General features: G+C 42.5%; 1 protein-coding gene across 2 annotated transcripts in view; it reads right to left on the bottom strand.

Moving 5' to 3' along the window:
- afap1 (actin filament associated protein 1) overlaps window positions 1–13,257 on the bottom strand; it is a 371,521-nt gene that overhangs the window by 55,616 nt on the left and 302,648 nt on the right. For both annotated transcript variants that reach the window (XM_059964846.1, XM_059964845.1), the window contains exon 7: window positions 678–770. In XM_059964846.1, the coding sequence (XP_059820829.1) occupies window positions 678–770 (93 nt within the window). The remainder of the gene's footprint in view (window positions 1–677; window positions 771–13,257) is intronic.

Raw genomic sequence — 13,257 nt, 5'->3', positions numbered from 1 at the left:
TTTCAGTTCTGACAAGTCGGTCCATGGCCTCTTGTTTGGTTCTGATGAGCCCACTCTCAGGGTTGAGGAACAACATTTCATATTCTGTCCAGGTAGGCTTCAGTCCAGAAGAAGGGTCTCTGCCTGAAAATTAGACTGTTTATTCATTTCCCTACATGCTGCCTGACCTGCTGAATTTCTCTTCCAGTAATTTTGATTCACCCCTCCTTCCCTCTTCTTCTATTCCCCACTCTAGCCTCTTAACTCTTCTCACCTGCCTATCACCTCAACCTGGTTCCCCTCCTTCTTCCCTTTCTCCTATGGCCCACTCTCCTCTCCTAACAGGTTCTTTCTTCTCCATCCCTTTACCTTTCCCACCCACTTGGCTTCACCTTCTGACTATCCTCCTTTACCTCCTCTCACCTTTTTACTCTGGGATCTTCCCCCTTCTTTTCCAGTCCTGAAAAAGTGTCTTGGCCTGAAACATCGACTGTTTATTCATTTCCATAGATGCTGCCTGACCTGTGTAGTTCCTTCAGCGTTTTGTGTGTGTTACTTTGGATTTCCAATATCTGTAGATTCTCTTGTGCTTATGACTAATTCAGTTTTAATAAATACTTTAGGATCTTCTCCCTCAGACTTTTTATATGTTGTAGCCTGACATGGAAAGCAGTAATGGGAAACATGCATCACATTACCTTTTCCAGTTCTGCCTTGTTTACGGGAAAAATGGTCATGGATCCATCTGCTTCAGTAGTTACGTTGCAAAGTACAACAACATCTTTTATCACCTTGAAAAGTGCACAAAAGAAGAAAGAATGAAACTGGTTAAAATCTGAAACATCTAATTACATCATGATTCTTAGTCCTTAATGTTCTGAAACAAATTAAAACATTTAATACTTTAGCTTATTTTGACATTACTACCAGGAAATATCATCACAGAAGAGACTTTTATTCTAATCTATCTGTAAAAGAAAAAACGGACCTTTTTGAAATTGGCCTCTTTTAAAACAAAATTGTTCAAAAGAAGCAGTTCAGTTGTTACATTTCTATTGCTACAAGCTCTGAAGGGTCTTCACTACATTCAACTTTTCACCATTTACCCCCATATGTACGTTATAAAGACTGAATTTCTGACAGGTCAACCAGAAATAACTTTAATATTTTTGTAACTTCTTCGGTTTATTGCACGGAAAGAGCATTCTCCTGAATCTGTTAATCAATGTTTTCTTTAAAAATACCACTGAATTGCTATTTTTATGTCAGCAATTTGAAATCAAAATTCTGGTAGTGGTTTTTGGCAAAATTTAATCCAATGCTAAATTTCAGTTTAACTGGGGTAAAAAAAATTGCCAGCATTAATGTTTACCATTTAAATTAATACTGAAATATGACTACTACATTCAGAAAGGATCATTGTACATGCTTCACAGAGTGTTGTAATATGCTTTTGGTACAAAGGATCCCTTATGGTAGTTAACTTAGATTTAAAAATACAAAAAAAGTTTGGTGATTTGCATTTATTTTCCTTCCACAAATGAACTCAATGGCAAAAGCAGAAAATCTTCCATAAACTGTGCCACTGAATGCTGCTGTTGGAGATACTGCTAAAGTGAAAGGTTTTATCAATTGTATCTGCAGTCTTTGCAAGGACTTTGTAGCGAAACATTCAATGAATTTGTGATCCATGTAGAACAAGTTCAAATACTTCAGCTACTGAATCTGTTTTTTACCTCAAGATAGAAATGGATATCATAGCAGATTACAAGGCTGGTTTCCCCTCTTGATTTATAAGAAGTTATGAAGTTATTCAGGATGTCAGATGTTGTTGCATGCAGGTTTGCATAATGGTATAATCAAGTATGTTTCACAAGGGCATTGAACATAAAGCAATTAACGAGCATCCTTTAGTACATCTGTTGTTTTAGTCAATTGATCTGCAGATAAACTGGTTTGCAGATCAGGCTTCAGTTGATGATTTGATGACTATGTTGTCAAGACAACAGGATCATTTTTAACTTTGTTTTGTCACCAAACCTTATCCTGCCAATACCAACTATAATTGGGAGAATCAATTCCTAAGTTCCCAATTATGTTATTCTCAACAATTTGGAAAATAATTTGATGCAATGTTTTAAAAGTACTTGCTGGGTCAAAACTGTATTTTTCATCATGGTCTTTTACTGGGAGACCAAAGGGACTGCAGATGCTGAAGGAACTCAACAGGGCAAGAAACACCCATGGAGGGAAATGGATAGTCAACTTTTCAGTTTGTGGTGAACTACGTGTGCCTGTCTGGACACGCCCCCTGCTCCTGTGGCTCCTCCCACAGGCCCCTGTATAAAGGCGATTGAGGCCTGATGCTCAGCCTCAGTCTCCAGGACATAGTATGATGGTCACTCACTGCTGGTTCCTTCTTCCAGTCAATAAAAGCCGATATCTCGCCTTTACGTCTCAGAGTGAGTTCAAGACCCTTCATCTGTTTTTTTGTTGATTTCTTATAGTTTTTGTCTAAAATGTTCCATGCTCTGTTCCTACAAGATTACCATGCTTTATTTCAAAATGGCAGTTTAGTTGGTAAAAATAGCTTGTTAATATTAAGCATTGCGGTTTAGTTTCTTTTCAGTGCAAATGACACCAAAACCCAATGTTTTTCTCTGTATTTTCTTGCTTTTCTTAATATATTTAACACATTTATTTGTTGGTATAGTTTTCTTTCTTTTATTCTGAAGACTGTCATCTTTTGTTCCTAAATATCTCTTTTTCAATGCTTCCTTTGGTAAAAAAAACATTGAACTCATCCTCAGAATTACCCTCACATCCCTCACATACTGCTTCTTGTAACACCAGGACACATAACTGGGAAGTAGAAAGGTAAACGCACACACAAGAGAGTAGAGGGTCTCAGCAGGCTGGGCGGCAGCAATGGTCAGGCGATACTTTGGCTCCCTGCATCTGAACTGGGGAAGGTAATTATCTCTGTAGAGAAAACTACAGCTGCTTTCATGTGTATCACATCAACAGCACATTGGCCAGCTAAAAATTGACTAATTAGTGCCAAATTATTAAGTTATGCTGTTTTACTGCTTGCTACAATCAATGGCATATTCTTGCTTTGTACTATAACATTTACAACTGTCACATGATTAAGATATATATTTTTTTAGAAAGATCAGTTTTATTTGTCACATGGTCATCGAACCATACAGTGAGATGCACCATGTGCACCAGTGACTTACATAATGCCACATTTCAGCACTATGACCACAACCAATTAACCTAACTGTATGTCTTTGGAACATGGGAGGATGCCCACATGGTCATGGAGAGAACGTACAAATAGCAGCAGGACTTGAACCACAATCTTCAGACTGCTGGCATTGTAACGCATCGCACTAACTATGACACCACCATGCCTCCCTCTATGCTACTAATTGTGTTAATCACTATTCTTAATGACATTGTTAAGAGAAGAATATTATTGCTTGGTCCAAGTTAAATGCTAATGATGACATTTAAAATTTTTTATTGTGATCTAATCACACAGTGGGTTTCTCCTACCTTTGAAACTTACATGTTTCTTTGTTCTTCTGATGGAACTCCCAGACCTGAAACATCAGCTGTTTTTCTTTCCACTGTTGCAGCCAAAACTGCTGAGTGCTTCCAGTACTTTTTGCTTTTATTTCTGACTTTGAACACCTGCCTTTTTAAAAATTTCTGCAGCTATTTCACAAGACATGTCAGCAACCTACATGTACTGCCAATCACATTAAATAATCCTCACTTACTGTATTTGCTTCTCCACGTAAGGATCGTGCACAGCTGAGGTGACTGGTATACAGAGCACCTACACCCTGTCCACAAGGGCAATCAGAATCAGAATACTGTTTATCATCACTGACAAATGGCGTAAAGCGTGTTGTTTTGCAGCAGCAGAACAACGTTGTAAAAATAAATAGAGGAAAAGGGGAATCCCAAGGAAATGTTCACAGGTGCAACCAGTCAAATTGCTCTTCACTGCGTATCTACAGTGATTGGCAGGAGTGTTTGATGGCAAACCAAATCTCCTCAAATTAATAGCATAGCAGAGGTGCTGACGTGCTTTCTTTCTGTTTGCATCAACGTGTGGGCCCTTGATGTGTTGACACACAGAGACTTGAACCTTTTCCAATGCTCAGGCCTCAGGGAGGACTGGTGTGTATCGTAGGTGCATGCCACTTCAACACCCCTGTAATGTTCTCGCTCGGGTGTAACAGAACGCCGAGCTAAACTCCGTTAAACCTTTGTCAATTACGACAGGATCACAGTAAGATTAACCGTTTACTGTTCACTCTTCCACATTGACGTATGGTGAAAACTGTTGATAAAACAATATAAGATTTGTACAGCATTTGTTTTCTTCTTGATATTACAATTACATTGTAAATACTTGCAAAAGTAAAACTACAACTACATTACATTAAAGTGCAGCATACAGTCAGAATCTACCTACGCCATTGACTGCTTTAAATACACTTCAACGCAAACTACCCGCAACTCTTTAACTAACGAAAACATAAACATTATCGACCATCGTTACTTTTAACAGGATCGGCATTAACATTTTAATTCAACATATCGATTATCTCATAACTCACAGCGTTGCTTTCACAATGTTCCTGGTGCGTAGAGAGAAAACTTTGCTGCTTGCTCGCGCTCGCACATGTCTCGACCCCCCACCTTCCCATTTCTCCAAACCGGTATTTTCCCACAGGACGCGGCGAAATCAGATGTGACGTCATCGCATGCCGCTTGACCTTTGTAAGGTCACAATGAACATAATACAAAACTTTAGTCTCTAATCAGTCTTTAGGTAGAAGTAGAATGACTTCTGTAACAGGCCTTTGGTATATTTTCACATCACCTTGGTCGGTAGTTTTCAGCTCAACCTTCCTGACATGTCCGTCCCTGCTAGGGAATGTAGTGAGACCAATCTGCCAAAGCCTGGACCTGTCTCCACTGCTTTAAGTACAAATCCTTATCAGAGAAGTCCCCAGGTGGAAGGGGAGCTCCTGCCTTCTGCGTAAGGAGCATTGATGGCGAGAGTATGAAGGGGTTTTCCAGGTCAGAAGACACAGGTAGGAGTGGTCGTGCATTTATAATGGCTGTGACCTCTGCCATTAGTGTGTACAGTACCTCGTGGGTCAATTGGGTGCATTGCTGCATCTCAGGTTTCCTTTTCAGGGTTTTTTGCAAGGGCGTGAACTGCTTGACTGCCTGCTCTTTGTTGTTTGGCAAGCACTGGCGTGGTTCTCTGAACGGCAATGGGGTGACCCCATTATTTGCTTCATCTCTGAAGACCTTGGTATCCTTCGTTTTTAAGAAAATGGCATCTTGAGCTGATGGAACAAGTTTATTATCATGCTCAGTTTGAGCGAAGACTGACTGACCCAGCGTCTTGTCGGTTACTTCACATTTGTTAAAGCCTTGTCGTGCTTCCTTAATACACGTGACACTTGTGCGGGGTTGAAAAATTGAATGGCGGCCACTCTCTAGCACATTGGTCTTGAGTGTGCTAACCGTCAGTTTGTGTACATTGCCAGGACACACCTCTCCTATCACCACCCAGCCCAGATCCAGGCGTTGCGCAAAGGGGGCGTCGTGTGGTCCATTGACCTGCTGCCTAATCTTGTGCACCCAAAGAACATCTCTTCCTAATAGCAGGAGTATTTCTGCTTTTGGATCCAGTTCTGGGATGTGTTTGGCGATGTGGCGAAGATGTGGCTGGTGTAGCACCGCACTTGGCATCGGGATCTCAGTGCGGTTATTCAAAATTTCATTGCACTCTAAGAGTGGAGGGAGGCAGATGACAACTTTACCATCCAGGGACTCGAGCTGGAAGCCTTCTGCCTTCCTTCCATGAGTTTCTGCATTGCCTGAGCAAGTTCTAAGGTAGTATGGGAACTGCTCACTCTCAATGTTGAACAATTTAAAGAACTCTGGACTGACTAGTGAGCGATTGCTCTGATCGTCCAGAATTACATCGGCTTTGATGGCCTTGTCTTTGGCTCCTTTAGGGTACACCTTAGTGAGGCAGATCTTTGAACAAGAACAGCTTGACTCGAGCTGACAACAGTTGTCCTGGAGTGAGCCTCTCCCTCCCCGCTGTCCTGTTGTGGGGGTGAAGGAGCATTGTCGGTTTGCGGTAACGGGCCGGGATGCATGGCTCCATCGTGATTAGTGCTATCACATTCCAGACACTTCACTGCGATCGTACACTCTCTAGCAAAGTGAGAGGTCGAGGAACAGCATTTAAAACATATTCTTTTCTCCTTGAGAAGGGCCATCCTCTCTTCAAGGGGTTTTTCCCTAAACGTTCTGCATTTTCTGAGGGGGTGGGGTTTGTTATGCAATGGGCAATTCTTGCTAGGGTCGTGGTTAGTTGTTAAGACTTCAGACTTAAGCACTGAGACGGGTTCATCAATGTTGAAATTGTTCGAAGAGGATTTATCTGGCTTGGTGTAAACTGTACTGCTTCCTTGACCCATGAGGCTAGGGTCGTTTGCTTCTTCGCCTCCCTGCACACAAACCTAGTGAAATACTCAAAGGGAGGAAATCGACCATTGTTGTCTTCTTTGTACTCTGAGGCAACAGACACCCACCTGTCCTGCAGCCCAAATGGAAGTTTGTCCATGATTTGTCTAATCCCGAATGGAGTATCTAGGTATACTAGCCCAGTTGAGTAGCCATCTTCTTTGGCGCCTTGAATCTCCATGAGTAAATCTCCGAGCTCTCTTAACTTAGTGTGATGCTTGGCTGACACCTTAGGAAAGTTTTCCAGACATCGGTATAGCGCCGCTTCAATAATTTCGGGGGCCCCATAGCCCTCCCGAAGTCTCTCCCATGCTTTGCTTAAGGCTACCTCGGGGTTGTTGATGTACACTGAACGTATGCGTCTCACCTGTTCGCATGATTCTTTTCCCAGCCATTCCGTCATAAGATCCAACTCTTGGGTTGCTCTGAGCTGGACTCTGTCGATAGCGTTGGTGAATGTGGAGTACCATGCACGGTAATTTTCAGGTTTGTCGTCGAACTGGTACAGTCCCGAAGTGACGAGATCTCGTTGTGCTAAATACTGGGCCAGGGGTTCAATTGCAAGTGGCATGCGGCCTGGGGAAGTATGTCGGCGGGTATATGACCGAGGGCGTACCTCTGTTATGGACTTTGCTGTTCTGAATTCAACCTTTGCCTCTCTTCTCGCCAAATCTTGTAAGTTTGGTGTCGAGAAGTATTTGTCATCAGCCCTTTCATTCTTGACTTCATCGCGGAGTTGCGAGGGTAAATTGTCTTCCTCAGATGGATGTGGTGCAATTGGGTCTCTCTGAGACTCCTCATGACGTGGGGTATTATCAAATGAGTATGGAGTGGAAGAGCGAATCTTCCAGACTGTTTGAGATTGGACATAGTCGCTTGTGCGCTCCAATCTGGTCTTTTCTGAAGTAGATTTTACGTCAACCAGATCTTGCATTCCTTCAGCATCTTCTATGAACTCTGCTTCCACCCTGACAGCTTCTGCTTCTCGTTCCAGTGTCAGCATTTCTAACTCTGACGCTATCCTTGCCCTTTCCAACTGGTTTTGGGCTTCTCTGGCAGCCGCTTCCTTCCGGTTTTCGGCCTCTCTGGCAGCCTTTTCCATTTCTCTGGCGGCCACTTCCTTCCTGTTTTTGGCTTATCTGGCAGCCTTTTCCATTTCTTTGGCAGCCGCTTCCTTCTGGTTTTCGGCTTCTCTGGCAGCCGCTTCCTTTTTCAATTTTGCTTCTTGTTTGGCGTAGCGCAGTCGCACCCTGGCGGCTTCTGCCTTAGCTCTTGCATGGGTGGACTTACTTGATGATGTCCTACTGCCCCCCTCGCTGGGTGGCAACGACTTGATGCTGGATCGAGATGTCATTGCAGCAATTGAAACACCTGATAATGCCGCTTTTCCACTGTAATGTTCTCGCTCGGGTGTAACAGAACGCCGAGCTAAACACCGAGTTAAACCTTTGTCAATAACGACAGGATTGCAGTAAGATTAACCATTTACTGTTCACTCTTCCACATTGACGTATGGTGAAAACTGTTGATAAAACAATACAAGATTTGTACAGCATTTGTTTTCTTCTTGATATTACAATTACATTGTAAATACTTGCAAAAGTAAAACTACAGCAACTACATTACATTAAAGTGCAGCATACAGTCAGAATCTACCTACGCCATTGACTGCTTTAAATACACTTCAACGCAAACTATCCGCAACTCTTTAACTAATGAAAACATAAACATTATCGACCATCGTTACTTTTAACAGGATCGGCGTTAACATTTTAATTCAACATATCGAGTATCTCATAACTCACAGCGTTGCTTTCACAATGTTCCTGGTGCGTAGAGAGAAAACTTTGCTGCTTGCTCGCGCTCGCACATGTCTCGACCCCCCACCTTCCCATTTCTCCAAACCTGTATTTTCCCACAGGACGTGGCGAAACCGGATGTGACATCATCGCATGCCGCGATATCTCACAGACAACTTTAAACAATCCTAACTTTAACTGGAATGCTAACAAATGAATTACTAAACGAAAATATTATAAACTAAATAACTGCCATAAAGGCAGCACAACCCCCTTCCCATTCCCATGCTAAACTATCTGTCCTCACCCTTCCCACCACCAAGTAGAAGCTCAATGCAAATTAGAAGAAAAAAAATCTCACATTCAGCCTGGATGTCTACAGTTCAATAGTGTGAATATTGAATTTCCTAGTTTCACTGTATACCCTCCTCCTTCTGATGTCCCGCTGTTCTTCCCATTTCCCCCCATCCCTTCTGTTTCCATCCATACATTATGTTCACTCAATAGTCTGGTTCCATCTACCCTTCATCTCTCTATTAATGGTTGCCATGACTACTCTCCTTACATCAGATTCTAGCACTGATAGCCTCATTGTCCCTATTTATTTCCTTTCCGCAACTGTCTCCACCTTCACCCTGCCTTCCCCTACATCTGGCCTGATCTACTGATTTGTCATCATCTTCTTCCACAAATCACTGCTGGCCCGTCTCCCAACTCTATCTATCGACCATCCCTCATTCCTCTATCATCTGCCAGCATGCTTCACTTTCCCCCCCACTCCCCTTTACTCCACAGAAGCTGCTAAACCCATTGAGCTCCTCCAGGTTTGCTTTTTATTTGAGCAAATTGTATGAAGTTCATTAACTCCAAACGAATCTTAGACTGCTAAAGTTTAAAATGTACTCATATGAGTATGTAGCTAAAATATGATGAAAACAAATAATTAAAAAATGAAAAACACTATGTTATTTGAATATTTTCTGCTAGAGAACTGCAATACACCGCACAAAATTTTTGGAGAGCCCAATGGCTCAATTACTAGAGAACAATAGCCAATTAGTAGAGTACCTGCATTTTCCTGACAGTTTGCTTAGCAATACTTGTTTTATACAATTTAAATTAATCTTCATTTAATGCAACAATGAAAACTTTTTCCAATCCTTTTACAACAAGCTTAGTTTTTAAGTTGTTGGGTTTTATGCTGCCCAAGTGATTTCCTTTACTGCAGTGGAGAAAATGGAAAATAGATTTAATTAGTAGAGGAGAGATGAAAGATTGAACAAGTTAGGTCTTCATTCTTTGGAGCGTAGAAGGTTGAGGGGGGACTTGATAGAGGTATTTATGAGGGGGATAGATAGAGTTGACGTGGATAGGCTTTTTCCATGGAGAGTAGGGGAGATTCAAACAAGAGGACATGAGTTGAGACTTAGGAGGCAGAAGTTTATGGGTAACATGAGGGTGAATTTCTTTACTCAGAGAGTGGTAGCTGTGTGGAATAAGCTTCCAGTAGAAGTGGTAGAGGCGAGTTTGGTATTGTCATTTAAAGTAAAATTGGATAGGTGTATGGACAGGAAAGGAATGGAAGGTTATGGGCTGAGTGCGGGTCAGTGGGACTAGGTGAGAGTAAGTGTTCGGCACGGACTAGAAAGGCTGAGATGGCCTGTTTCCGTGCTGTAATTGTTATATGGTTATACGGAAACACTAACAACAACTTTAGATTTCTTTGACAATCTAAGTATCTGGTGGTGCCAGCATACAATGCTCCCATGGTTGACATCTTCCAGATAGCTCACGAAAATGTCAATTCTTTCTTCTTTTATATCTGTGTTTCACCCTTAAATGTGTTTCTGGGTCTTTTAGAGCCCATGATTTACAATTTGGAGATAGACTGAGTGATTCAGCACTCGGCTGTCTCTAAGAAAGTTCCAGGAAGTGAGTGCGTACTCAGACAGCCTCAATGTGAAGAAATTTCAAGATGGCCACAAGCCGATATTCGATATCAATTTTGCCAGTTAAAGTGTCCATCAATCACCAATTAAAGCATCGAGAAAGATTGAGATATTCAGGCGAATGTGGAAGGTGAGTGAGTGTTCAGTGCTAACTGTCTTCCTTTTGATCGCTGCCGGAAAGGGAATCTGTGAGCGGTCTATCGCTGATGGGCTTGCTGTGGCAGTCGGGTAGGCCCCTCTGCCTCATGTAGTGTCCCTCTCTTTTGATGACTGTCAGAGGATGATATCATGGTTCTGTGTTTATGATTGGACTATTGCGTTTATGGACTGTGAACTGTTTCAGACTTTTTTTAAATTGCCAGTTCCTTTTCCATTGTGCGAGGGCAGGGTGGTTTGAGGGTTGATGTTCTGTTGCATTTGGTTAGTTATTTTATGTGGGTTGTTTTTTGGGGGTTGATGCTCCTGTTCCAGACATCAAAAACTCATTTCAGGGAGGTAGCACCATCAATTTTCGGAAGACTCCCGTAAGAGGTGGGATGTCTGCAATAGAGTGGCTCCTTAGCAGCTAGCCAGCTAGTTTAAATAACATTAGATATGCTAATACTAATGAACAAATGGCACCTGTAAAACTCACCTCACCATGTCTTTTACATTTTAACCCACCATGGGCAATAGAAAAGTCACTGCAGCAAGTAACACTGTCATTATTTTTCATCTCTATTAGTGAGGGGTACATGTTAGTATGGGATGAAGTACGTTTTATATTCTCTCTCTCTCCCTCTCCCTCCCTCTTTCCCTCTCTCTCATATAAATCAATTTCCCGCATATTGTATCTAATTTGTGGGTGTCACGGAGAGGTGGGATGTCTGCTGTTTCGTTTTGTGCAGGGAGAGGGTGGTTTGGGGGATGATAATCAGGATATTGTGCAGGGGTGGGTTACTGATTGGTATGCTCTTTGATTTTGTGTGTGGGGGGGTGGGTTGATGATTGGTATGCTATTTGTTTTTGTGTGGGGGGGATGATGTTTCTTTCTGAATGACTCATGTTCTTTCTTTGTTTCATGGCTCTCTGGAGAAGATAAATTTCAGAGTTGTGGATGGATACATGCTTTGATAAGGGATTTTTGAACCTTTGGTATAATACTGAACTGGATGTCAGTTTCATGAACAAATGACACACACAGGATGCTGGAGGAACTCAGCAGGCCAGCTGCACCTACATAAGGAGCAAACAGTCAATGATTTGGGCCAAGACCTTTCATCAGGACCAGAGAGAAAAAGACTATGTTGAGGGAGGAAGAAACATAATGCAAAAACCGGGAGTGGGAGAGGTTAAGTAAAGAGCTGGGAAGTTGATTGGTGAAAGAGATACAGGACTGGAGAAGGGGGAATCTCATAGGATGAAGACCATGGAAGAAAGAAAAGAGGGAGGAGCACCAGAGGGAGGTGATGGACAGGTAAGGAGAATAGGTGAGAGAGAGAAAAATGGGAATGGGGAATATGTGAAGGAGGGGTGAGGGGATTACCAGAAGGTCGAGAAATTGATGTTTCTGCCATCCAGTTGGAGGCTACCTGGACAGAATATAAGATGTTGTTCCTCCAACCTGAATATGGCCCCCACCACAGCAGTAGAGGTGGTCATGGACTGACGTATCGATTTGGGAATGGGAAGTGGAATTAGGAGTCCCTGCTTTTCCTGGCAGATGCAAGCAAGTGGTTTCACACTCTATGTCGAGTCTCACCGACGTACAGGAGACCATTCCAGGAGCATTGGATGCAGTAGAAAACCCCAGCAGACTGATAGGTGAAGTGTCGCCTCACCTAGAAGGATGTTTAGGGCCCTGAATGGTAGAGAGGGATGAGGTGTAACACTTGTTCCGCTTGCAGGGATAAGTGCCAGGAGGGAGATCAGTGGGGAGGGACAAATTGACAAGGGACTCACAAGGGATCTTTGCGGAAAGCAGAAACTCTGGAAGAGAGAAAGATGTGCTTAGTGGTGGGATCCTGTTGGAGATGGCGGAAATTACGGAGAATTATGTGCTGGACACGAAGGTTGGTGAGGTGGTAGGTGAGGACAAGAGGAACTCTATCGCTGGTGGTCTGGATGGAGGAAGGTTGAGGGCAAATGTGCACGATGCAGCTGAGGGCAGCATTGATGGAAGAGGAAGGGATGCCCCTTTCTTTGAGGAAGGAGGACATCTCCTTAGTTCTGGAATGAAAAGTGTCATTGTGAACAAATAATGCTGGATGCACACAGGCTCACCCATGTTGCTCCGATAAGGAATTGTGTTCACATATGTAAGAATTATTAACCTGGAAATGATAAAGAAAACCTGATAAAGATGATTGTTTAAGCTGAGGACTTCGTAAAGATCATATAATGGGGAAGTACACATGCTGTGAAAGCAAATTCAAGCATGCAGATCCAAAGCTGACCCATGGAACACTGTGGAGATTGAATGAAGAATAGAGCTTTGTTTAAGCAATATAATACAGTTGCTACAACATCCCGAATTGAACAGTAAAACAGCAGCTGCATCACAGGCTCTGAAAACTTAAAGATTCCATAGAGGATTGAAAGCTCCATGAAAGATCTTTGACTGTCCAGCTTGTAGCTTGAGTCTCATAAATAAACCACATTTGCACCCTGTGCAAGAAAATCCACAAAACCAACAAAGGCAGGCAAGGCCAGGAATAATTTCCTGAATAAAAATACCCTGTCTAACCCTGGTAACAGTAAACCTCAACTGCCAATTTTTGGCCACAGTCATGTCTGCTTGTGTCTGGAACAGCAATTACAAACTTTGTGTGAAAAGCATTTTTTAATACATTCATGAGCTGTATTTAACAAGCTCATCACACAAGCACTCATTGGCCAATCCTTATTGTCGCAGAACCAAGGGCAGAAGTTAAGAGTCAACCACAACGCCCAGTCCAGACTTTCACCATTCATTT

The sequence above is a fragment of the Hypanus sabinus genome, chromosome 3, assembly GCF_030144855.1.
Source record: "Hypanus sabinus isolate sHypSab1 chromosome 3, sHypSab1.hap1, whole genome shotgun sequence".
In the NCBI taxonomy this organism is placed as follows: domain Eukaryota; kingdom Metazoa; phylum Chordata; class Chondrichthyes; order Myliobatiformes; family Dasyatidae; genus Hypanus; species Hypanus sabinus.
This window is presented reverse-complemented; position numbering and strand designations above follow the sequence as displayed.